Source organism: Mauremys reevesii, linkage group 4 (assembly GCF_016161935.1).
Source record: "Mauremys reevesii isolate NIE-2019 linkage group 4, ASM1616193v1, whole genome shotgun sequence".
In the NCBI taxonomy this organism is placed as follows: domain Eukaryota; kingdom Metazoa; phylum Chordata; order Testudines; family Geoemydidae; genus Mauremys; species Mauremys reevesii.
In genome coordinates, this window is record NC_052626.1 from 146,961,542 (window position 1) to 146,986,448 (window position 24,907).

The 24,907-nt window shown below is 44.2% G+C and overlaps 3 protein-coding genes and 1 pseudogene across 3 annotated transcripts; 2 read left to right on the plus strand and 2 right to left on the minus strand.

Annotated features, from left to right (window-relative positions):
• The first annotated feature begins 1,662 nt into the window (after window positions 1-1,662).
• On the plus strand, window positions 1,663-2,775 carry LOC120403472 (olfactory receptor 1052-like). The gene has a single exon (XM_039534543.1). The coding sequence runs from the start codon at window positions 1,837-1,839 to the stop codon at window positions 2,773-2,775; it is 939 nt and encodes a 312-aa protein (XP_039390477.1). The 5' UTR covers window positions 1,663-1,836.
• Window positions 2,776-10,296: 7,521 nt separating this feature from the next.
• Window positions 10,297-11,232, minus strand: LOC120403452 (olfactory receptor 1019-like). The gene has a single exon (XM_039534521.1). The coding sequence runs from the start codon at window positions 11,230-11,232 to the stop codon at window positions 10,297-10,299; it is 936 nt and encodes a 311-aa protein (XP_039390455.1).
• Window positions 11,233-16,172: 4,940 nt separating this feature from the next.
• On the plus strand, window positions 16,173-17,121 carry LOC120404087 (annotated as a pseudogene).
• A 4,320-nt stretch (window positions 17,122-21,441) lies between these two features.
• Window positions 21,442-24,907, minus strand: LOC120404088 (olfactory receptor 10T2-like). The gene is made up of 2 exons (XM_039536093.1): window positions 24,887-24,907; window positions 21,442-22,398 (listed from the first exon to the last, which is right to left on the minus strand). The coding sequence occupies exon 2, from the start codon at window positions 22,387-22,389 to the stop codon at window positions 21,442-21,444; it is 948 nt and encodes a 315-aa protein (XP_039392027.1). The 5' UTR covers window positions 22,390-22,398; window positions 24,887-24,907.

The window sequence follows — 24,907 nt, forward strand, 5'->3', positions numbered from 1 at the left end:
GTTAGCAGGAGGAAAAAAAACTTTTTGAAGTGATAATTAAGATGGCCCATAGAAGGTGTGAGGAGAACTTAACATAGGGAAATAGATTCAATTGGTGTAATGACCCAACCATTCCCAGTCTTTGTTTAAACCACAGTTAATTGTATCTAGTTTGCATATTAATTCAAGTTCAGCAGTCTCTCTTTGGAGTCTGTTTTTGAAGTTTTTTTGTTGCAAAATTGCCACCTTCAAGTCTGTCACTGAGTGGTTAGAAAGGTTGAAGTGTTCTCCCACTGGTTTTTGAATGTTATGATTCCTGATGTCAGATTTGTGTCCATTTATTCTTTTGCGTAGAGACTGTCCGGTTTGGCCAATGTACATGGCAGAGGGGCATTGCTGGCACATGATGGCATATATCACGTTGGTAGATGTGCAGGTGTACGAGCCCCTGATGGTGTGTCTGATGTGATTAGGTCCTGTGATGGTGTCACTTGAATGGATATGTGGACAGAGCTGGCATCGGGCTTTATTGCAAGGATAGGTTCCTGGGTTAGTGTTTATGTTGTATGGTGTGCGGTTGCTGGTGAGTATTTGCTTCAGGTTGGGAGGCTGTCTATAAGCGAGGACTGGCCTGTCTCCCAAGATCTGTGAGAGTGAGGGATCATCTTTAAGGATAGGTTTTCAAAGACCTCATCCACCTTTCTGCTCTATATCAGGTTGTTGCAGAATTCAGAAAATCATAGAACCACAGGGTTAGAAGGGACCACATGGGTTGTGTTCTAGTCTAACCCCCAGCCAAGATGCAGTGTTTGTTGTGTCTGACTAACCCAGGGGTAGGCAACCTATGGCACGCATGCCGAAGTGGGAAGTGAGCTGATTTCAGTGGCACTCATGCTGTCTGAGTCCTGGCCACCGGTCCTGGGGGCTCTGAATTTTAATTTAACTTTAAATGAAGCTTCTTAAGCATTTTAAAAACCTTTTTTACTTTACATACAACAATAGGTTAGTTATATATTACAGACTTATAGAAAGAGACCTTCTGAAAATGTTAAAATGTATTACTGGCACGTGAAACCTTAAATCAGAGTGAATAAATGAAGACTCAGCACAGCACTGCTGAAAGGTTGCCGACTCCTGGACTAATCCAAGACCGATGTCTCCAGCCTCCTTTTGAAAACCTCCAGTGAAGGAGCTTCCACAACCTCCCTTGGCAGGTTTGTTCCATTGTCCTACTGCTCTGACAGCTGGGAAGCTTTTCCTGAGGTTTAATCTAAATCGGCTGTGCTGTAGTTTGAACCCATTGCCTCTTGTCCTGCCCTCTGTGGCGAGAGAGAAAAAACTTTTCTCCAACTTTTTTATAGCAACGTTTCAAGTATTTGAATATGGCTATTATGTCTGTCCTTAATCTCCTCTTTTCCAAACTAAACATACCCAGTTCCTTCAGCCTTTGCTCACATGACTTGCATTCTATCCCTTTGTCACTCCTCTCTGGATCCTTTCTAGTTTCTCTACATCCTTTCAAATGACGCCGAGCTGTAGAATGCCACGAAGAGATATTAGCAAATACAGTTGCCTGCTAGGGATGCAGACTTTGAAAATTCTGAAGTGATCTTTCTATTTTATTTTATTTTTCTTTAAAAGGAGTAAAATCTTGGCAATTATTCAGACTCACATGAAATTAGTTTAAGTTTGCAAATGTTACACAACCAGAACAGCATAACTTGGCTTTTGTATCTTGGCTTTCTACTGTATTTCACAATGGTGGTATCCACCTCCCAGTCCCATTCAGTTGATCTTGAATCATAAACTGTTCCTTGGCTGTTTTTCTTTCTTTTACCCCAACAGCACCTGGAATATATGGCGCATGGCAATCACACTGGAGTGTCGTTGTTCATCCTTCTAGGATTCAAAGGCAGTCGATCGCTGCAAGCTCTCCTCTTCGTGATGTTTTTGTTTATCTACAGCATGAGCCTGGCGGGGAACCTCAGCATGATCTCTTTAATATGGATCGAGACGCGGCTACACACCCCAATGTATTTTTTCCTCAGCAACTTGTCCCTTGTAGACATCACTTACTCTTCCATTATTGCCCCTAAGGCACTGGTGAACTTCTTAGCAGAGAGGAAAGTCATTTCCTTTGCAGGGTGCGCCACGCAATTTTTCTTTCACTCATTCTCCGTGAACTCTGAGGGTTTACTTCTGGCTGTGATGGCGTATGATCGCTTCATAGCTATATGCAAGCCGCTGATGTACACGCTCATTATGTCCAAGAAAGTCTGCGTACAGCTGGTAGCGGCATCATACATTTATGCCTCCATTAATGCCATTGTGCACACAGGCTCTTTGTTCAGCCTGTCCTTCTGTGGTCCCAATATCATTGATCACTTTTTTTGTGACATCCCCCCACTCCAGAAACTCTCCTGCTCAGACACGCGCATGGGTGACACTGTGCATTTCCTCTTTGCCGCCATAGCTGCATTAAGTACTATCCTGGTCATCCTCATTTCCTATATTTCTATTATGGTGACCATCTTGCGGATCCGCTCCAACCAGGGCAGACGGAAAGCCTTCTCCACCTGCGCCTCCCACCTGACGACGGTGTCCCTACTGTATGGGGCTCTGTTCTTTATGTACTTACGACCCACATCCAGCAACTCAGCGGAGTACGACAAAGTGGTGTCCGTGTTCTATACCCTTGTGATCCCCATGTTGAACCCCCTGATCTACAGCCTGAGGAACAAGGAGGTGAAGGACGCCTTGAGGAAGACAATATACCAGAAAATTATTCCTCACTGAATCTAACTGAGAGGATGAATTTCATGATTTAATAATAAATAGAAATTAGAGGAGCTGGCCTGAGAATGGAATTTCTCTCCTATGGAAAATGTTGAGATTTAAAAAAAAAAGAGTCATCCTAACTCAGGACAATATGGGATGATATTCAGTACTTTCCTGGAAGTCAGGGAGATCCCAGATTCAGGCAGTCATCCCCACTCCCCACCGCCAGCAGCACACCAGGCAGGCAGCCTGGGGAACTGGCCCCCAGGATGACTCCTATTTGAGTAAGAGTCTGAAATTAAGAGCTTGGAGTTACCCAAAAGGGAAACTGAGATGAGGGGCCACTTGCAGGGCTGCCTCAAAGCCACATGTGCATGCTTGCTGGCTGATGGGTGGGTGGGCAAGCCGCCCTGTTCCTCCAAGCTCTCAGGCTTCCCAGCCTACCTGGTCCCTGGGATCCCCATCTTCCTTGGCAGCCAGTTGCCCAAGCTTCCTGCTTGCTGTGCTGATGGACTGGAGAAAGTCCTGCATCCCCAGGATCTGCGACTGCCCTGACTTCTAGGATGCCCAGATTGTCTGCTTCCCTAGCCCCTGTTTTTTTCTATATTCAATCCGCTTTATTTAACTGGCTTTTTAAAATAATTTCTCTCTGAAGGACTTGATATATTTGATGCTTTTCTTCATGAGGTGCAGATGGGCTGAAATCATCCTAATTCAGTGTTATTTTCCCCCCGAATTAGGTATTTGAGTGAAATATAATAGTCGATCCTCTCTTTAGTAGTCACTGTGATCTGGTGTAAACGATAGCACAAGCAGCAAGGCAGGAGAGAATCAGAGTCAATAATGGCAACTTCCCCACCCCCCCATGCTGGCTGAGCAGCAGGCAAGGAATATAGCCACTGGAGGCAATGGCATAACCCTGTTCAACATCCAGTCAGCCGAGCGCTCCTTAAACATTGGTAGAGCTGTGTTAGACATAGAACTGGTCAAAAAACCGCTATCCCTCTTCCTCAGAAAATTCCCACATTTCATTCCGAATTGTAACAGAGAGCCAATATTTTGACATTTCCCACAAAAAACACAATTTGGAACAATTTCACTTTGGGACCATCAGGAGGTTTCATTCTGATAATGTCTAAACATTTCATTTTAATAATGTTGAAACTCTGTTTTGAGAAGGTAAAAATGTATCATTTCAATAAGGAAAATGTTTTGGTTCAACCTTATTTTTTTTTTTACTTTTATATTATATTAAACTATTAAATATAATATACACCTAGAGCATAAAATCTGGCAAGTCAAGTGTAAAAGTCTAATTAGGCAGGTGAAAAAATAATTTGAAGAGCAACTAGCAAAGACTCAAAAACTAACAGCATTTTTTAGGTACATCAGAAGCAGGAATCTTGACAAAGAATAGGGGGGTAGCACTAGATGATTGAGGTGCTAAAGGAGCACTCAAGGAAGACAAAGCCATTGCAGAGAAGCTAAATGAATTCTTTGCATTGGTTTTCACTGCAGAGGATGTGAGGGAGTTTCCCACACCTGAGCCCTTCATTTTAGGTGATGGATCTGAGGAACCGTACCAGACTGAGGAGTCATACTACTATCCACGCAAAATGGGGTCTAGATTAGCTGTTACCACTCAAGAGAGAGACCTTGGAGTCTATTAGGAAAGGGATAGATAAGAAGATATCATAAGGCCACTATATAAATCCACGCTACACTCACATCTAGAATACTGCGTGCAGTGTTGGTCAGCCCATCTCAAAAACATATATTAGCAGTGGAAAAGATACAGGGAAGGGTAACAGAAATGACCAGGGTTATGGAACAGCTTCCATATGAGGAAAGATTAAAAGGACTGGAACAGTTCAGTTCGGAAAAGAGACGACAATGGGGAGGATATGATCGAGGTCAATAAAATCATTAACGATATTGAGAAAGTGGATGAGGCAGTGTTATTTACCCCAGGAAATGCTATATCCCCCTTCACAAAAGACAAGAATCAGAGATCAGCCAAAGAAATTAATAGGAAGATGCTAATGACTCCTGCCATGTTTACCAGCATGTTACTTCTACTAGATATTTTGTTGCCTTCATGATAATTTATTAACAGTCCATCTTAATCAATGTATCTATGACATCCTTCCAAGAACCCAGTGTAACTAGACCGTATTTAATCTCACTATCCATGTCATATACAGGAGCCATAAATGGTTATGGATCAACTCTCCCATCCTTCACATTGCAACAGCACTAAGAAATGGTGCCCAAATCCTTGCCTTCAGCCCAAAATTAGGGTGCGCCTATACTTCAAATACTAACGCAGCACAGGGGCGGTGCTGCACCTGTAGCACTTCAGTGGAGACGCTCATGACAGGGATAGGAGGGGTACTCCCATCTGTGTTGTTAATCCAAATTCCCGAGAGGCGGTAGCTAGATTAAAAGAAGGATTCTTCCATGGACCTAGCACTGTGTATGCCAGAGGTTATGTTGGCATAGCTACGTCTCTCAGAGGGTGTGGGTGGATTTTTCACACTCTGGAGAGACGTAGCTACACGGACATTAGTTTTCAGTGCATATCAGTCCCTATACAGGTGGGAATAGAGTGAAAGGATAGGAAATAGTTAAAAAGCAAATCTCTAGAGAGGCCGGGGGCAGTGGTCAGGTGCTGTTTGTGAGACTCTAGGTTGACATAGCCATGAGCCCGGCAGAAGGGCCTTGCTAATCTCCCCGGGGGTTCTCAAGCCTTAGGTGGGACACTCGTGCACATAGACCGATTTTCTGTCTGAAAATCCTTTTCCTCCCATGCTGCGCTGTGTTTTTGCTGTTAAGATGAAATACAAGTGTGTGGTTTTTTAAGAAAGCTGGTCACTGTGTTAATCACTCATCACAGCTCCTGAAGGGAAGACTGGCAGGCCCCACGCTCAGATGAGAAGCCCCTGTAGATACACAGGAGGCGATAACCTAAGAGTGGGAGAGTCTGGGGATTCCATCCCAGGACAGGTGAAGGCAGGAGCCCAGACACTTGAGGTAGGGCACAAAATACTGTGACTACAAAGAGGAGCCAGTTCCAAAGAACTCTTTGATGGCCGCCAGGTGGAAGATGCACGTGGAGGAGGCTTTCCACCAGTCCTCCAGGGATTTGGCCAAAGAGGTTCAAAGAGGCAGCTGGACCATTAACTCTTGAGGTGTCTCATGTTGGCTACATTGCATTAGCCCAGATCGTCCTCACCACAGCGGCAACTGTGATAAAGCAGTGGGGGAAATAATGCGCATATGACTCCTGCGGCATCCTCGGAGATCCTTCAGTGGATGAAATGTGCCAGACAAATACATGGAAACCATAGCTATCACTATCAAAATGGATCTCACCTAAGGGACAGATCAGCAGTTAAGTTTATCCATCTTCCCATCACATGACATTTTAAAGTATCACTTTGAATAGTTTCCAAGGTATAAACAGAGAAACTATTAATGGCACAGATACCATCCAAAATTGGGACATGTCATGTCATGTTACCGAGAGAGGAAATTTCATTTTGCTGCATTTACTGGCCCAAGCTGAATTTAGCTCTTCAGATATTTGTGCAAGATGGGTAAATAAAAATCATTTGGAAAATGGACAAGCTCAGAGAATTCCCTCTCCCCACCCCCTTTAAGGGCTTGATTTGCATCAGTGAAATCAGTGGGAGTTGTGCACTTGGCTTTTAAGGCACACTGGATCCTGCCCTAAATCATTACTATGTGTTACAGGTTTGACTGAATTTAATAATGCCAAATGGCTCGGCTTAATCAACTTTTAGGAATAAAAGATTATTAGTAACAGAAAAATGCAGCATAACAGAGAAAGGAAGACTACATATATTACCAACCTATCCACATGGTAACAGTGCAGAGGTCAGACTGCCTTAAAATCTCAGCTTCACTCTGTTTCTATCTATCCTAGAGTTGAGGGGTTTTTATCTCTTACCTTTGACATATTTTTGAATGTTTTTGCTAAGCTTGCACAGACTGGAAAGTTAACAGGACAACGTGTATAACTAGTTTATTATCTATGCTTTGACCACTATATTTGAGAAGTTGGCAAAACCTTAGAAGTATCCTCTACCAGTAAAAACTTGTTATAAAGCACACGTTAGTGAGGCATTAGCAAAATTATTTCTCTTGTCCTTGTTCTCTGAGATTACAATAGTTCACATCTCCCCTTGGCTAAATAGCATAACATAAGTAAAAAATAATTTTGGAAGATCTTAATATGAATACAATTCATACTTGTATAAACATACCTACTATTATATATAATATTGTATGTGATATTGGCTAACACTATAAAACATTTAGATAGATAGATAGATAGATAGATAGATAGATAGATAGATAGATGCAGGAGCCAAGCATAGGAGAATACCTAAAGGCTCTCAGGTTGAATGTGTTTCTCTAGCCATGTAGAATTCCCCTGCTGTATACAGAGCAAGGGTCATGCAAAGATTACATCACCTAACAGCAGAACAGTTTCAGCATGAATAGAAAACATTCTAAATACAATGCACTATACCTATTCACTACTTTCTTATTGTGGTTACATCACATCTCCTTTTTAATTGAACTTATAGCTGCAACAACAAACAAATTCCATGATTTCATTAATATGTTTTGCCTGCATGAGTTGAATGCATCTATTTTCTATTAGTCAGCAAAAGGCAATTTGCATTGCTGGTTCATGATTCTGTTTGTTGGACAGGTTTTCCTAATATATTTTTGTGTTATAAGAGCCAGCTGCACAAACATTGACAAAGTCCCCTGTTTCTTCTCTGATAACTAACTATTCCTGCCAGATTTAGTGATGTAAGAACTTTGCAAGATGGGTTTGTCTATTGTGCCTCTGACCTGGCTGGACACACGATGGGGCCTGTCCTTCTTCCAGTCAACACATCTCTTGGAAATGGTCATTTGCCATGTGACATGGATTCCGCTAGGGTAATTACTGATCAGGCTTGATCTAAGTCTGCTGTTGTTGTGATTCTTTCTTTAAGTCTTAGGATTAAATCCTTCAAATGGTTGGTTGTGGTTTTTTTGTTTTTTAAAGATTCTGCTCCCATTTTAGGCAAATATTTCTATTCTGGAAATCATTTAAGAGTGTGCTTAAATCCCCCAGAATTCAATGGGATTTAATCACGTGATCAATGTCAAGCATACGTTTAATGGATTCACTAGATAGAGATGGGTACGAGCACATACTTAAGGGCTTTCCAGAACTGGGACATTTATTTGTAAGAGCTCTAGTCTGGTAAAATGGGAAATCTTTCCAAACTGGCAATACACCTCAAAAGAGGATAAAGCTTTGAGCGTACATTTCGGGACAGACAGTACAACGTGTCCAGCAGCACCTACAACTGGAGGCAGATGTTCAGAGGTGCTGGGCTTTCAGTTAGACACCGCAGTTAAGAAGTCCAAATTATAGCAGTGGTCAGCACCCAACACTGAGATAAATAGTGCAGGTCCCAAATGAATAATTTAGTTCCCTAAATGGGAGCGGAGACCTTTGGAAAATCTACTCACTTGTTCAGGTGCTGAAAAGTTAGCTATTGGATACAGAGCTTTTTGGAAAAATCTGGGCATTAGTTTTTTTTTTTAAATGAAAGAAACATATTTGGTTATTCATATAAAGATAATGATACAGAAAACTCACTTCTCCATCTCCCCCTCATTTATTGATTAAACTCCATGTCTAACATTTACACCGAGGAAAAACCTTCTTTCCTATCATCCTCCTAAAGACCTTTTTCACCTCTGTTTAGAGGGGGTAGCCGTGTTAGTCTGCTTCAGCAAACACAACCGGAGTCCTGTGGCACCTTACAGACTAACACATTTATTTGGGCATAAGCTTTCGTGGGCTGGAACCCACTTCGTCAGCTTATGCCCAGATAAATTTGTTAGTCTTTAAGGTGCCACAGGACTCCATTTTTTCACCTCCTTGTTCCTCAGAATGTAGATCCAGGAGTTCAGCATGTGGATCACAAGGGTATGAAACAGAGGTGACCCTGTCTTTTTCCATGAAGTACTTTGAGTTGGGCCATAAATATATAAAAGAGCCTGTTCCATAGAGGATGGCGATGGCCATCAGGTGAGAGGCGCAGGTGGAGAAGGCTTTGCTCTTGCCCTTCATGGGCTTGATCGTTAGAAGAGGGACCACAATGTACATGTAAGAGATGAGAATGATCAGGAGAGGAGATGTTACAACCACAGCGGCACAGGTGAAATGAACCATGTCTGCGATACGAGTGCCAGAGGAGGTCAGCTTCAGGCTGGGGGGGCACATCACAGATGAAATTATAAGGAAGTGCGATTTAACAAAACCTTGACTAACCTTAAGCCCAGTCCAGCCAAAGTGGAGTGAGAACCCAATAATCCAGGAAGAAGTGACAGCTGTCTACAAAGCAGTCTGTCTCCTCTAAGAAGAAATCAACCACCTAAACAAATGTCCACTCTAGATGTGTATACTAGGCTAAATTCTCAGCTGGTATAACTCTGTTGAAGTAATTTACTTCGTATTATGAGGCTTAATTGGAAGGTTTCTCTTAGAAACTTTAGTGAAACAAACCACTGTCAATCTTTTAGGCAACCAAGCAACCATTAAGTATAAATTACATGTGGATGTCCATGATACAAAAAGGGTTATTGCCGAGAAGGTAGAAGGTGTCACAGAATGGCCTGGCATTATAAAAGTGAGTTTAAAATGCTTCAGCTTGGCTCAGTGGGACAAGTCCTTTTCTCTAACTAACATCCTGGAAGGAAAATCCGGTACACATGACGAGAGTTCATCCAAATATTAAGTGTTTGAAAGGACTCAAAGGTTCAAGATGTAGAGGGATTTTTTAAAAAAATGCTTTTTTCAACCACTCTCAATTTGAGGATTTGACTCACGGGTTTTGAGCACCTGGGAATGGCAATGCGGCCTTAGCACAAACTGGTGCCTGACTGGGATCTGAGTTGCTGTGACCATCTGCCTACTCCCTGGGGTGCCCTTCTGGTGGTTGTTGGGTGCCAAGCTCTTTGGAAAATCCAGGGCTGCTGACAGAATTGCTGGGGTACCCACACCACACCCACTGGCAGCTCTGGGTGCCCCACTCTGCTGCTGGCCTGGCCAGTGGTTAAATCACTGTGATTTAAAAGTGGCAGGGAGCCCTGAGCAGCCCGGGGGCTTCCCCCAGCTGCTGACACACTGCACTGCACCGCTACTGTGACTTAAAAGTGGCAGGGAGCTTCCTGCCGGTACTACCCTGGCAGCAGCAGTGGCCCTGGGAGCCCTGGGCCCTTTTAAGTCACCAGAGCCTGTGGTCAATTGCCTCCCTTCCCCGCCCCTCCTCCCCCACCCCACCCCAGTCAGCGGCCCTGGGAAAATCTACCTTCCTTTGTTCCTTTACATGGAAGGTGCACACATTGGGTTATTCACAGCAATCAAGCTAACAATACAGAGAAATCACTCCCTGCCTTTCCTTCCCTCTATTGAATTAAAGTCATACCCAGTATTTGCATTTACAGAGAAAAAACCTTCCTCTCTCTTATCCTCCTAAAGGCCTCTTTGACCTCTTTATTCCTCAGACTGTAGATCAGGGGGTTCAGCATGGGGATCACCAGGGTATAAAACACAGAGATGATTTTGTCCTGATCCATGGAAGACTTTGAGCTGGGCCGTAAATACATGAAAGAGCCCGTTCCATAGAAGATGGTGACAGCCATCAGGTGGGAGGCGCAGGTGGAGAAGGCTTTGCGTTGGTCCTTAGCAGAGTTGATCCTTAGGATAGTGACCACGATGTATATATAGGAGATGAGGATAATCAGGATGGTAGTTGATACCAGCATCGTCGCACAGGTGAAATGAACAATGTCTGTGATGCGGGTGTCAGAGCAGGACAGCTTCACAAGAGGGGGCACATCGCAGAAGAAATGATCGATATAGGCCTCACAGAAGGACAAACGGAATATAAATGCAGTTTGCACCATTGAATTCAGACAGCTCATGAAGTACGACCCCAGCACCAACAGCACGCAGAACCGCTTGGACATGACGACGGTGTAGAGCAATGGGCTGCAGATGGCCGTGAAGCGGTCGTACGCCATCACACTCAACAGCCAGCATTCGCAAGAGATGGCGATGGAGAAGAAGAAGAACTGCACAGTGCATCCAGTGAATGAAATGACCTTTCTTCTTGCTGCAAAGGTCATCAGCGTGCTGGGAATTATGATGGTGGCATAGCCGACATCTAAGAGGGCCAGGTTGCTGATGAAAAAGTACATGGGGGTGTGAAGTCGGGAGTCAATCCTGATTACAGTGACCAAGGTGAGGTTCCCCATTAGGATCAGCAAGTAGATCAACAGAAACACTACAAAGAGGGTGACCTGAAGCTTCAAGTTGTCTGTGAATCCCAACAAGATGAACTCAGTCACCAGAGTGTGATTTCTCTCTCCCATTTATCCCAGATGCACTGTCCTCGGAAGGTGAGAAAAGTGAGGTGTACACTGAAAGAGGAGACAAATAAGGCCTGTAGTCAGTGCACAGGTCTGAAGATATAACTATCAAATATACCCTATGCTTCTCTGTGTCACTAGTGACTAGACCGTATCAAGATTTAAGAGTCTGCTACTGGCTTCATGCTACACAGTTGGGTCTTTTAGTTCTGGCAGTAGAAGCTCATACTGTTAAAGTCAGAGCCGTAGTTCGACCCCCATTGCCAACAATAAGTAACAGCCAACACGGCTTTGTCAAGAATAAATCATGCCAACTCAACTTAATGCCCTTCTTTGACAGTGTAACCAGCCTAGAAGGTGAAGCAGTAGATATGATATGGATTTTAGTAAGGCTTTTGACACAGTTGCACGTAACATTTTCGTAAGCAAACTAGTACGTCTGTCAAACAATTAAAAAAATAATTGTGAGATAAAAAATAATTGCAATTAATTGCAGATTTGACAACAATAGAAAAGCATTTATTTAAATATTTTTGGATGTTTTCAACAATATATTTATTTCAGTTACAATACAGAACAACGTGTATAGTACTCACTTCATGTTATTATTTTATTACAAATATTTGCACTGTAAAAAGGATAAAATAGTATTTTTCAATTCACCTCATACAAGTACTGTACTGCAATCTCTTAATTGTGAAAGTCCAACTTACAAATGTAAAATTGTTTTTACATAACTGCACTCAAAAACAAAACAATGTAAAACTTCAGAGCCTACAAATCCATTCAGTCCTACTTCTTGTTCAGCCAATCACTAAAACAAACAAGTTTGTTTATATTTACAGGCGATAATGCTGCCCACTTCTTATTTACAATGTCACCTGAAAGTGAGAACAGATGTTCACATGGCATTTTTGTAGCCAGCATTGCAAGGTATTTACATGCCAGATATGCTAAACACTCATATGCCCCTTTATGCTTCGGCCACCATTCTAGGTTAGGTTAGTTTTGAGGGGAAAACTCTCTAACTCTAAGGATGGGTAAGTATTGGAATAAGCTTCCAAGACAGGTTATAGAAAACCCAGAATCTGAGACCATAACCCACATCAATGAGCTCTACCATTGACCAATGGGAATCTTTGCATAACAAGCTTCTACTCAGTGTGAGAAAGGATATGACACATGGACACATAAATTTCCTACTCCAGAGCCCATTTGCAGCTCCCCATCCCAGTGGCAGAGTTGTCTGCCTGCACAGGGCACCAAACATACTTATTCCCAGATCCCTGTGCTGGTCTCCCTGTGCTGATACCAGTGTGTGCCAGGTGCATTCACCAAACATGCATCTTTCCTGCTCCCAACTATGATCCCAGAGCTGTGTTCTGTGCCATGCACTGACTGCACCTGGTCTGTACACTATGCCGCACACTGAACGTGCCCCGAATGTGCCTGTAGCATTGCAGCTCAGCCCTCGTTGAACTTGTGCCATGCAGATCACATTCCCACCCCCGGATCCCAGTCCGTATCCCAGCACTGTGTGCATGTGCCACTCATCGAGCATGCCCATTCATGGTTCCTTAGTCTGCTCTCATTGATGCATGCTCAGCTCCTGGCTACAATCCCAGAGCTATGTACTGTACCATGCACAGTTCTCAGCTCCCCACCCCGTCCCGTGTGCCGGTGCTGTGCGTTGAGTGAATTTGTTCCTTGTGGCTGGCACAGATCCTGTTCATCATATTGAGTGCCGCCAGGCATGCGTTCAGTGTGTCTATCCCAACAGAGAGGTGATTTATCCTGGCTGGGACTCTTACACTCGCCTCTCCGGTGTCATTTTCTGTGTGGCAGCTATTCCCTCCCATATCATCAAGGCTCTCCATCACCATCATATCTCGGCAGATAGCTCTATGGCACTGGGGGGGGATGTCTGTGGAGGGCTGGACATCCTCTAAAGTGACCGTTCCCGCTCATGCTTCCAAAGTTGCTTCCTTGTGGTCCCAAACACCGAGCAGAAAGGCACCTTGAGAGCACTAAGGTGGACAGCACACAAAATACTGGAGTAAAGGGTTGGGGCACACAGTCCTTTGGTTCCAGGGACAGCACCTGTGCCCTTAAATTGCCAAGGGAGTACACTGCTTAGTGTGTGTCACTCACAAAGGAGCTGATCCCAGGACAATCCAATGTGATATGGTTTCTAGCAGTTAGAGCCCTAGTTTTGTTCCCTACCTCTGTAGTTCTCAACAAGGAGTCCGGGGCAGGTTTCAGGGTTTACTCCAGGCATGGCTGGCAATAGACTCGGTAGGGCCCAGGACAGAAAGCCAAAGCCCCACCATACAGGACGGCAGCCCATGGCCCCAAGCCCCACCACCCGAGGCTGAAGCCGAAGCCTGAGCAACTTAGCTTTGCGGGACCCCCTGTGGTATAGGGCTTCAGGCAATTTTATCCCCTAATGCCGGCCCTGGCTTTTCTATGCAGAAATACAGCTGTTGTGGCACAGCTGGGCCCTGTAGTTTTTATAGCATGTTGTGAGGTGGGATGACTCAGAAAGAAAAAGGTTGAAAGCCCCTGCCTGGCTTCTCAGGAATCTCTTAACCGAATTACCCCCAAATAGAACCATCAGCTCTACTCCAAACTGCCCTGCAGCATATCACTTTGGAAACCAATTTACATATATATGTTGATTTTCGTACCCTGAAAATTATTTGCAGCTGATTTTAGAAAGGGCTGCATGGCTGGAGCCTCGGAACAAAATGATCCCAAATTTATCTCTCAGATCCCATCCTTGGGTCAGTTCTACCATGTCACTTTCAAAGGCAATCCCCTGATGCATACACATTTCGAAGCATCTCGAAATATCAGCTCCTAAACCAGGAGCTTTGCTCTCAGGGCAGGGCCGGCTCCAGGGTTTTGCCGCCACAAGCGGCGGGGATAAAAAAAAAAGCCATGATTGCGATCGGCGGTAATTTGACGGCAGCTCCACCGCGCTGCTTTCTTCTTTGGCGGCAATTCAGTGGCAGGTCCTTCCCTCCGAGAGGGACCGAGGGACCCGCCGCTGAATTGCCTCCGAAGAGCCGGATGTGCCGCCCCTTCCCCTTGGCCACTCCAAGCACCTGCTTGCTGAGCTGGTGTCTGGAGCCAGCCCTGCCTCAGGGCAAAAGTTCCAAAAGAAACCTCTGCAGAATGTAACTAACGTCCACACACAGGCTCAGGAAGCTGCCAAGACCAGGACTGAAGCTCACAGCTGAAGAGTGATGCTGAGACTCGATGAGCACAGACTGTCACCTTGAGCCAGCCTGGGTATGCCCACAATGCCCGCCAAGCCCAGGTTTTGGGTTAGGTTTGAGCCCAAGTCCCCTTCAGTCCACACTCAGCGCAGTCTGGCTGGGGTTAGCAAGAACTCAGAACCGTGGGGCTGTACCTTGAGAATTTCAAGCATAAGGGTTTTATCTGTTTGGACCTTACCCTTGGCTTCCAGGAGGCATCGCAATTCTCAAGACACCCCAAGCAAGCACGCTGGTTGTAAAGCACTTACAAAAACCAGATCTTAAACAGTAGACAAGTCCCATCATTAAGTATATCAGAGCTACCACTCCCCTCTCATAAGCCAGGCCCTCAACTAGAGCAAATAGGCATTGATTTCAGAGACATTACAGCCATGGAGAATATGTCCTTTTTGTAAAATCTACCTCCACTGCACGTTTTTTCATACACTACTCTTACCTAACCAGTCACTTGTGTGTCCCAGATAACTTGAGGCATCAGCATGACTTTCCTCATCATTGTGTTACTCTGCAAAAGGAAAACAATAATAGATGGACGCTTCAGACAGTCCGTTCTCCAGGTGAATTGCCTCCAAATCAGAACTATTTCCACTTGCAAAAAAAAAAAAATCAAAAGAGAATATTTACACCACCTCCACCAGAACCAGAGTGATGAAACCCACCTGCAGCAGGCAGATGTCTGTCATTGTTGACCCCACCAAAAGAACTATATTTGGAGAGCGCTGGATTTGTTTATATATTAGTTTAAGTGGCATTTGCAGATGTAATCCCTAGGTGGCCCACAGAGTTCTGCATATCAGGCTAAGCACAGATGGGATCATTAAAATGTCTTTCAAGTCCTCTGGGGATAACTGCACACGGACGTGTTGTCTTCAAAACTTGGGCTCACTTCATGAGCTCATTTCATTCCCTGTTCTTAGGTTCAAAGAAAATTGGCCCATTTTCCTCAGCCACGAAGCTGAAGGATCCCTCACCAGCAAAAGCCTCATTGTAGATGCAAAGAGCAACATACTGTATTCTTCTCGGTAACAAATGTTGTATCCTTCTACATAACAAATATGGTTCCCCATGTTAATCCTCTTGGTAAATATACCTGATGCAGCCTCCTGGGACCTGCCTTTGGTACATGTCACACAAGGTACTTGTTTCAAATCTGGTCAGTATGTGCAACTTAAATGTGTTAGCAAGACTTTTCAATACAGGATTCATGGAGCAAAAACGCTCATCGTTGGGTCTCATTCTGCTCCCACTAAAGTCAATTCAATGGGAGCAGAGTTTGGTCTGTTCAGAGTGCTTTTGATAACCCCACCCTTGGTCATCGCTTAGGATAGTGCGGACTGTGGCCCAGATCCTCAGTTACTGTGAATCAGCATAGCTCCACTGAGATGAGCAATTTGAACAATCTGTGGACCTGACCCTCTGTGTCTTTTCCCTGGTACAAAAGACATTGCCAGATTGTCATATTTCCTGGTGGCACTCAGAAATTGTCCCCGATTATGAATTGCCTCCCTGCTATCACCACCTCTGTTCCTTATGGGTTTAATAGCAGGGATGCTCTGCCATTCAGAGGGGATTCCTGTGCAAAGACTTCTTCAATCCATGACTATTTCTCTCATTTTAACCTACCTCTTATACTATGTGCTGTAGATTCCCTGTATTGATTCCATGGCAGGAGAAAACTGCACTATGGTGACCGAGTTCATTCTCTAGGGATTCACAGATCATCCAGAGCTGCAGGTCTCCATCTTCTTGGTGTTTCTAGTGACCTACATTATCACCCTGGTGGGGAATCTCGAGATAATCATGTTAATTAGAATCATTCCTCGACTCCACACACCCATGTACTTCTTCCTCCGTAATTTGTCTTTTGTTGACATCTGTTACTCCTCAGCCATTGCCCCCAAGGCACTGCAGAACCTTTTAGCAGAGAGGAAAACCATTGCTTATGCTGCTTGCACTGCTCAAATGTTCTTCTTCAATACATTTTTGACCACAGAGTGTTAGCTCCTGGCTGTGATGGCGTACGACCAATATGTGGCCATCTGTAAGACACCGCTCTATGTCATCATCATGTCCCTAAGGATCTGTGCCCAGCTGGTGGCTGGGTCATATCTCCTTGGGGTCACTGGAGCTTCGGTACAAACAAGCGGTGCCTTTCGATTATCCTACTGCAGCTCCAACATCATCAATCATTTATTTTGCGATATCCCTGCAGTTGTTAAGCTGTCTTGCTCCGGCACCTACAATTCAGAGCTGATGCTTTTTGCCTTCTCAGGGATTATTGCCATCTCTACCATTTCAATCATCCTTCTAGCCTCCATTTACATCCTCTCCACCATCCTGAGGATCCGCTCTACTGAGGGCAGGCGCAAAAATCTTCTCCACCTGCACCTCCCACCTGATGGCCGTCACCGTGTTCTACGGGACGGACATTTGCATTTATGTCCTGCCCCAATCTGAAGACTGACGCAAACAAGACAAAATTGTCTCAGTGTTCTATATCCTGGTGATCCCCATGTTGAACCCTCTGATCTACAGCCTGAGGAACAAGGAGGTAAAGGACGCTCTGAGATCAACGATACGCCTAAAAATACTCTCTTTAATGTTGTTGTGAAACTTTTTTTTAAATAAACATCTCATAATATATTTCTACAGGTTTTTGAGACACAGCTTATCCTGCTCTTTCATACTCTCTTCTCCTTTCCAAAAACATCTTTTAGCAATCTATGAGACTCTTCGATGTAACGCTTTGACAGGTCATGTGATGTTCACAAAGGAAATGTACCTTCAAAAGCAAAGTGTTATGCAGAGCTGAATGAGAACTTTAAAAATATTATACGGATAATTTATTCAGCAAATGTTGATGTCATTCCTCATATAAGTGTCGAAGAAAAACTCAGTTCTCACTTTTTGTTTGGATGCAGCAAAATCAAATACTTTATTATTTCTCCAGTAATTACCATGGAGGGAGAGAGTGCCATAGGACACAGGGTCCTGGACAGGTCTCTCAACTGGTAAACAATCACAGCAAGCCTTTATACCTTTTACAGACAATTTCTAGCAATAATACAGACAGTAAAAAGCAACAAATACATTTTGTTTATACATATGTTTTTCTGCTATCTCACTAGAAAAACAAGACTGCAAGACTGCACATTGCAAGGTCGTAATAACTTTCACACAATTCACTCTGTCTTACATTATCTTGCTTCCTCACGTCACCAGGGTCACAGTTAACCTAACTCATGCTAACTAGCATTCATTAAGATCTCTTCAAAACCTTGTTAATTATTTACTGGCTTCCACATAAGTTATTCAATTAATAGTGTTTGCCCAGCTGCAGAGCTGCTAAAATAACACTTAAAGTAATACAAAGAAGTAATGTGGTCTAGTGCATTAGGTACTGGGCTGGGAGCCAGGAGACCTGGATTTTATTCCTAACTTTGACCTGCTGTAGGACCTTCAGGAAATCTATTTCCCTCTCTCTGCTGATACAGTGCTTGGCACAACAAGGTCACAGTCTCAATTAGCTGTACTGCCTGGTGCCCCCAGTCATGGAGCCAGCCCCACATTGTGCTACATGCTGGGGTTGGGCAGATGTATGAAATCTAAGATGCCCCAGGTAACATGAATCCCACAACATAGAATTGTGTATAAAAGTTGTCAAAAGATGGGGACAGATAGACTGCTATGAACTGGATGGTTGGGTTAAAGGAACAGCACTAAAGGGTCTGCAAGGCATCTTGTAAAGTCATGGGTTGGCAGGGCAATGAGCTCAAAGATTCCACAAATGGGAGGAAATGTTTATAGTTGAATCTGCCCAAACGTGCTTTGATAGGTTAACGATCCATGGGATGTAGTATTCATGCTTCAAAGGATGTTGTTTATCTGGGGGTGGGGTCAGTACATGGTAGCACGGGGACAAGTGGGTTGGAAGGCCTGAGCTTTACCATTATGGCTTCCACCTCCATCATCCTCTGGCATCCACCATGACACAATTGGTCCTTCATTGTCCTGATCCTGAAAAACATCCTCACCAGACAAAGCCAGAGAAAAGGAACCACATGATATCACCATCTGGCCCTGCTTCAGCTAAATCCTGAATACTTGGAGACTTGTGTTCCTGCTGTCACACCCTCCCTCATGTGACATTTTCCTTCCCCACCTTATTTATCCTCTTTCCTATCCCTTTCCTTTTGCCTCTTTCTCATGAGCATCTGTCTTAGCCACCAAGTATATGCCATCTCATTATTTTAAATAGAGTAGCCAGGCACTCCAATTTAAACACACTGGACTAGGTAAAACAGTAAAAATGTTTATTAATTACAACAAGATAGATGTTAAGTGAGTACAAGTAATGAGGCTTAAAAGTCACAAACTGTTATAAGAAAAATAAAGATAAAATATTTACAAGTGCCTAACTTAATAAACTATGTTAGATTCAAACAAAGTTTCTCACTACAGACTCCAGCATATTACTGACCAAACTCTTCGGTTTGGATCCCTCCCCACGAGTCCAGTGGCTGTTTTCTTTTATCTTCATAGGTGTGATTCCAGAGCTAGACAGGGAGAGAGATGATGGGAGTCTTGGGGTGTCTGCCCCTTCTTTTTATAGTCCTGCCCCCCATTGAGAAGCTTTTCCAGCTGGGAGAATGGTGACAGGCAGTCTGGTGAAGAAAGGAAACTTCATGAAGTTTCTTTGCTCAAATGTAGATTTCTGTCCCTGCCCACTTCCTCATCAAAGAATGGCCACTTAGATGGTAATGGTCCATCAGCCTTGTTGACTCAGACTTGATGCCTGAGGTGTCAGCTTGCCCTTTGTCTCTGAGGAAGTGGTTTAGCTACTCCCCGGACTTATCTGGGAAACATGCTTGAGTCATGATTTCATCTTATGTTCATAACTTTACATGTAATGATGCCACGTGCATTTTGCCATGATTTTGACCAGCAAGCTATGTGTTTTTAAATAATACCTCACAAGGCAAACCTTGTACAAGCATTATAACAATACCGTGTAGCATGTGACCATGAGTCTATTCTGTTAACACCCCATTCAGATGCATGGGGCAGGTAACTGCAGGACACACTGCTTTGGGAGCTACGTCAACCCATCCCAGCAGGGAGCTCTGTGTGGCAGGAATGCAGGAATTCAGTTGGCTTGCTCTCTTCAAAAACAGATACACTCTAGCTGCTGGGGTAAGTACCGGGGGGGTGTGTGTCCTGCCACAGCCCGTTCATCTCTAGGGGCAAAGGAAACTCCTGATGCTACCCAAGGGAGGGACAGACAAACATGATGATACCCCTGGGTGAGAAAATGCATTAGCCTTGCCTCTTTGGAAGGGGATGGCCCCTCTGTCATCACCATTCCAAGTGGAGAGTGAGGTTACAGGGAAGGGGAAGGGAACATGCCATGATCTGCCTAGGACCATAAATTGCCTTTAATTTCACCTTTATCACTTTGGGAAAAAAAAGTGAGGTCATTTTTCAGTTTAACAAGTTTAGAGACATAAGCAAATACCTCCGGTCCTCATCTCACACAAGTAAAGAGGCGCACTGGGCAGGCACTGGCAGCAGGGAGCTTTAAGAGATTATTTTCCTTTATAATATTTACATGGGAGGAAACAGTTGTGCTGGGATATTGGCAGTTATCGCAGGGAGATGGGGATGGGAGAAGGGTGGGTAGGGGTGTCTATTGACAAAAACTGGAACTGGTCAAACGGGGAACGTTATTCACAAAAAAAGTTTATCCCTTTTTTCCTGTGGGAAAAAAATCCACCAGCTCTACTTAAAATTCAAACTGTGGCAGTCGTTCAGCCGCCTTCCCTGAGATTCCAAATACCGATACCTCCATTCCAGCAAAGATCTGTGTATTTGGGGGGAGAGAGGTACTGATTGTCCATGCTTCACGTTGATTAAAAGGCTAGAAGTCAGGAACTCCTCCACTGCCACTGACTGGACGTAGTAACAGTTTGCACTTATACATATACAGAGATAATAAAAAAATAGGAGAGAAAAAATATTGTATGCAGGCACCACCATGGTCTCAGTTCTTTTTTTTAGGATCTGTCTACACTAAAGCTGGTAGGTGTAACATCCATCTCAGGTAGACATACCCCTTCTAGCTCTGATCGTGTAGCCCGACAGCACGAGGGCTTATCCCCGATTACATGCCGAGAGTTTCAAATGAGATCATAGTCGGGGTAGCTAACCCATCCTGCCATTCTCACCACCATGGCTACGCTTCTGTTTTTAGCATGCTAGCTTGATCAGAGCTAGAAGAAGTATGTCTACCTTAACTGGAAATTACACCTTCAGTGGCAGTATAAACATCCTCTTAGTGTGCAAGCAAATTTTGACTTTTGGGGGAACATGCAGTGTTATCATATTTGGGTAAAGTAAGGCTTTAGTTGTAGAGACAACTTTGGAGGGGATGGGAGTTGTGTGAGTGGCAGGAGAGTTTGCTGTCTGCCTTGGCCTCTGATTAGAGACAATTCTTGAGGCAGAGTTGCTCCCTGGGCATCGGTGTTGGGATGAGATTCCTGGAATAAGTGATGGCTCTGCATGTTGTTTGACCATCTCATTTCAGGACTGGTGTATATATATATATATATATATGTGTGTGTGTGTGTGTGTGTGTGTGTGTGTGAATAGAGCAAGTTACCCTCAGAATACAGCCAGATTCTGCATCATAGATTTAACTGCTACCAAGAAGCTGACTTGCAAGGCCCCAGACATTGGCAGAGGGGCAACACTAGTTTCAGAATAAGGGGTAACAATATTATTTTATTGTCCATTATTTATACTGAGCCACAGGGGCTCTTGATGCCCAGACAAAGAGAAAGACAAGGTCACTGCCTTGAAGACCATACTATGGACAATAGTGACATCATGCAGAGTTCATCGATATATTGGAAGTGCCCAAATCTGCAACTTTTCACATTTTTGGAGAAAGAAATGTGTGGGCAGTTAATTTCCTTAGGGCTGATTTAACTTCCCTGTTTCTCAGACTATAAACCACAGGGTTCAACATGGGGCTAAAGAAGGTATAAGACAAGGCAATGAAAGTGTCCTCATCTAGGGAAGAGGTTGATTTGGGTATTAAATATACAAAAAAAGCACAGCCGAAGTGTGTGATCACAACGATGAGATGGGAGGTGCAGGTGGAGAAGGTCTTGTGCCTGCCTGGGGCAGAGTGGATCTTCAGGATGGCGGCAAGGATATAGATGTAAGAGAAAATGATTGCGGTGAAGGGACCTAACAAAACAAAGGCACACAGAAAAACAATGGCCATCCCAGCAATATGATGGTCACTGCACGCCAGCCTCAGAACGGGCGAGATGTCACAGAAGAAATGTCTGATGGCATTGGGCCCGCAGAAGGGCAAACTGAATACAAGGGAACTGATGCCTAGTGCTATAAGAAAGCCAGTTGCACATGAAACAGTGACCAGCTCAACGCAAACCCTCCTGTTTATCACAACTTGGTATTGCAGGGGCTTACATATGGCCACATAGCGATCGTAAGCCATGGCTGACAGCAGGAAACAATTTGTGGCCCCGAAGCCGAAGAAGCAGAACATTTGAGCTGCACATCCCAGGAAAGAAATCGTTTGGTTTCCCGGCAGCAAATTCACCAGCAGCTTGGGGATGACAGCGAAAGTGGTGCAGCTTTCCGAGAAGGACAAAGCGAAGAGTAAGAAGTACATGGGGGTATGGAGGCTCCGATCAACACTGATGGCTGCCAGGATGGTGATATTGGAGGTCAGGATTATCACGTACATTGGGGAGAACACCAGGAAAAGCAGAACCTGCCTCTCTTCCAGACTGGAGAATCCCAGCAGCAGAAATTGAGACACGGAGCTCTCGTTTCCTCTGGGCATCATCAAAAGCGTCTAAACTCAAGGGGAAAAGGAGGCAAAAGATCTTAGGAGCTATACAACACCATCAGAGTTGCTTCCAATAGCTCTAACACAGCCTCAGACATGATCGAATGATGGGTGTGAAGGAACTAAAACAAGCCCGAGACTGCTGATTTATTTTATGGTATTTTATTGTTTATTTTACTGTCATGTATTCCTTGCTCAGATATGGCAGTGGTGGGAGCCCACTTAAGGAGCTGGGTATATTGACTGATTGCTTGATTGATTTATAAAAGTTATGGTAGTAACAGGAGCTTTGGCTGTGATATGCTCTGTTTCTGGGGAGCTGATACAGTATGGACAACGACAATGTAAGTTTGTCCCAACCTATTTCCCCAACTTGACTCCACTTTGTTTCAGAAAGATCACTCCTAGAGAACATAAGAATGGCCATACTGGGTCAGACCAAAGGTCCATCTAGCCCAGTATCCTGTCTACTGACAATGGCCAGTGCCAGGTGCCCCAGAGGGAATGAACAGAACAGGGAATCATCAAGTGATCCATCCCCTGTCGCCCATTCCCAGCTTCTGGCAAACAGAGGCTAGTGACACCATCCCTGTCCATCCTGGCCAATAGCCATTGATGGACCTATCCTCCAAGAGGAACCAAGACTTCATGGACTATTATTTATTATAATTATTACAGTTATTTAGGTAGCATCCAGGAACCTTAATCATAAACCAGAATCTATTGTGCTAGATGCTGTACGAAAACAGAACAACAACAAAACCAGTTCCTGCCCACAAAAGCTTACAATTTAAGTACAAGACAATAGACAACGGGTGGGTGCAGACTGACAGATGGAGGAGTACAAGGAAGCAATGAGATGATGGGCAGTGGCTGCAGCACACCATCTGCCTAGCTGCGGTCAATGTTTTTGTAGTCATCAGAGAGGAGGGTCTTATGTAGTCCTTTTATTGTCTGTTGCAAGTGCCCAAAGAAGGGTAATGTATGTCACTCATAAGGAGTGTTATTAATTCCAACGGATATGCTCCAGGAATTATTTTGGGAAGTTCTCTGGTCTGTGTTATATAGGAGATCAATCTAGATGGTCACAATTGTCCCTTCTGATCTTAGACTCTATGAATCTCTACGGAAAAAATGGATGTGGGCACATATCTATTAGCAACCGGACAGAACACAGAACTGGGAGTGAGTGGACCTGGTTTCTATTCCCAGCTCTGCAACTGTCTTTCTTCATGACCATGGGCAAGACACTTCACCTCCCTGTACCTCATCTGTAAAATGGGGGAAATTGTGCTCACATGCTTTAAGAACATGAGAATGGCTATACTGGGTCAGACCAAAGGTCCATCCAGCCCAGTATCCTGTCTACCAACAGTGGCCAATGCCAGGTGCCCCAGGGAGTGAACCTAACAGGCAATGATCAAGTGATCTCTCTCCTGCCATCCATCTCCATCCTCTGACAAACAGAGCCTAGGGACACCATTCCTTACCCATCTCAGCTAATAGCCATTAATGGACTTAACCTCCATGAATTTATCCAGTTCTCTTTTAAACCCTGTTATAGTCCTGGCCTTCACAACCCCCTCAGGCAAGGAGTTCCACATGTTGACTGTGCGCTGTGTGAAGAAGAACTTCCTTTTATTTGTTTTAAACCTGCTGCCCATTAATTTCATTTGGTGACCCTAGTTCTTATATTATGGGGACAAGTAAATAACTTTTCCTTATTCACTTTCTCCACACCACTCATTTGTAAAGCACTTTGAGATCTATGTGGGAACTTGTATACAAGTTCTAAGTGTTATTAAGCATATGTTGTGGTAGGGGCATGGAGATATAGAAAAAAATGAACTTTGAAATCTAGTGAAAAGTGCTATGTAAGAGCTAGATATTAATATGACCATAATCATCATCCAATCTTTCCTGGAAACCCCAGCTACAACACTAGCTAGCAAGGAATGGGTAACTCAGAGTCTCTAACCTGCAATAAAAGACCTGGAGTCAATGGACTTAGGCTCACAGGGCTCGGACTGTGGGGCTAAAAAGAGCAGTGTGGAGGTTCGGGCTCAGGCTGGAGTCTGCACTGTGTAACCTGGCAAGAAGGGAAGGTCTCAGAACCTGGGCTCCAGCCTAAGCCTGAATGTCTTCACCTCTATTTTTAGCCCCGCCAGCTCAAATCAGTTGACCCAGGCTCGGAGGTTCTGTGCCGTGAGTTTTTCTTTGCAGTGTAGCTGTACCCTAACATACTTATTCAGCTCTCATCGTTGCTGACGATGGGTGCAGGAACAGGTTCCTCTGAACTATTGCTGAAAACCATTCAACGGCTAGACAGCACTCAGCGAGTCTCAGTTCCATTCCTAGAGAGACAGCAAGACCAACCATCCAACTTTCTGGACAAAATCATACTCTGATGGGTAAAAACGATCTGCTTCTCTCTCGCCCATCTCAGAGGGGAAATAAGGCGATGAATGTGCTAGAGACAACTTCCATATACAACCTTGCAAATCCAGAGGAACTC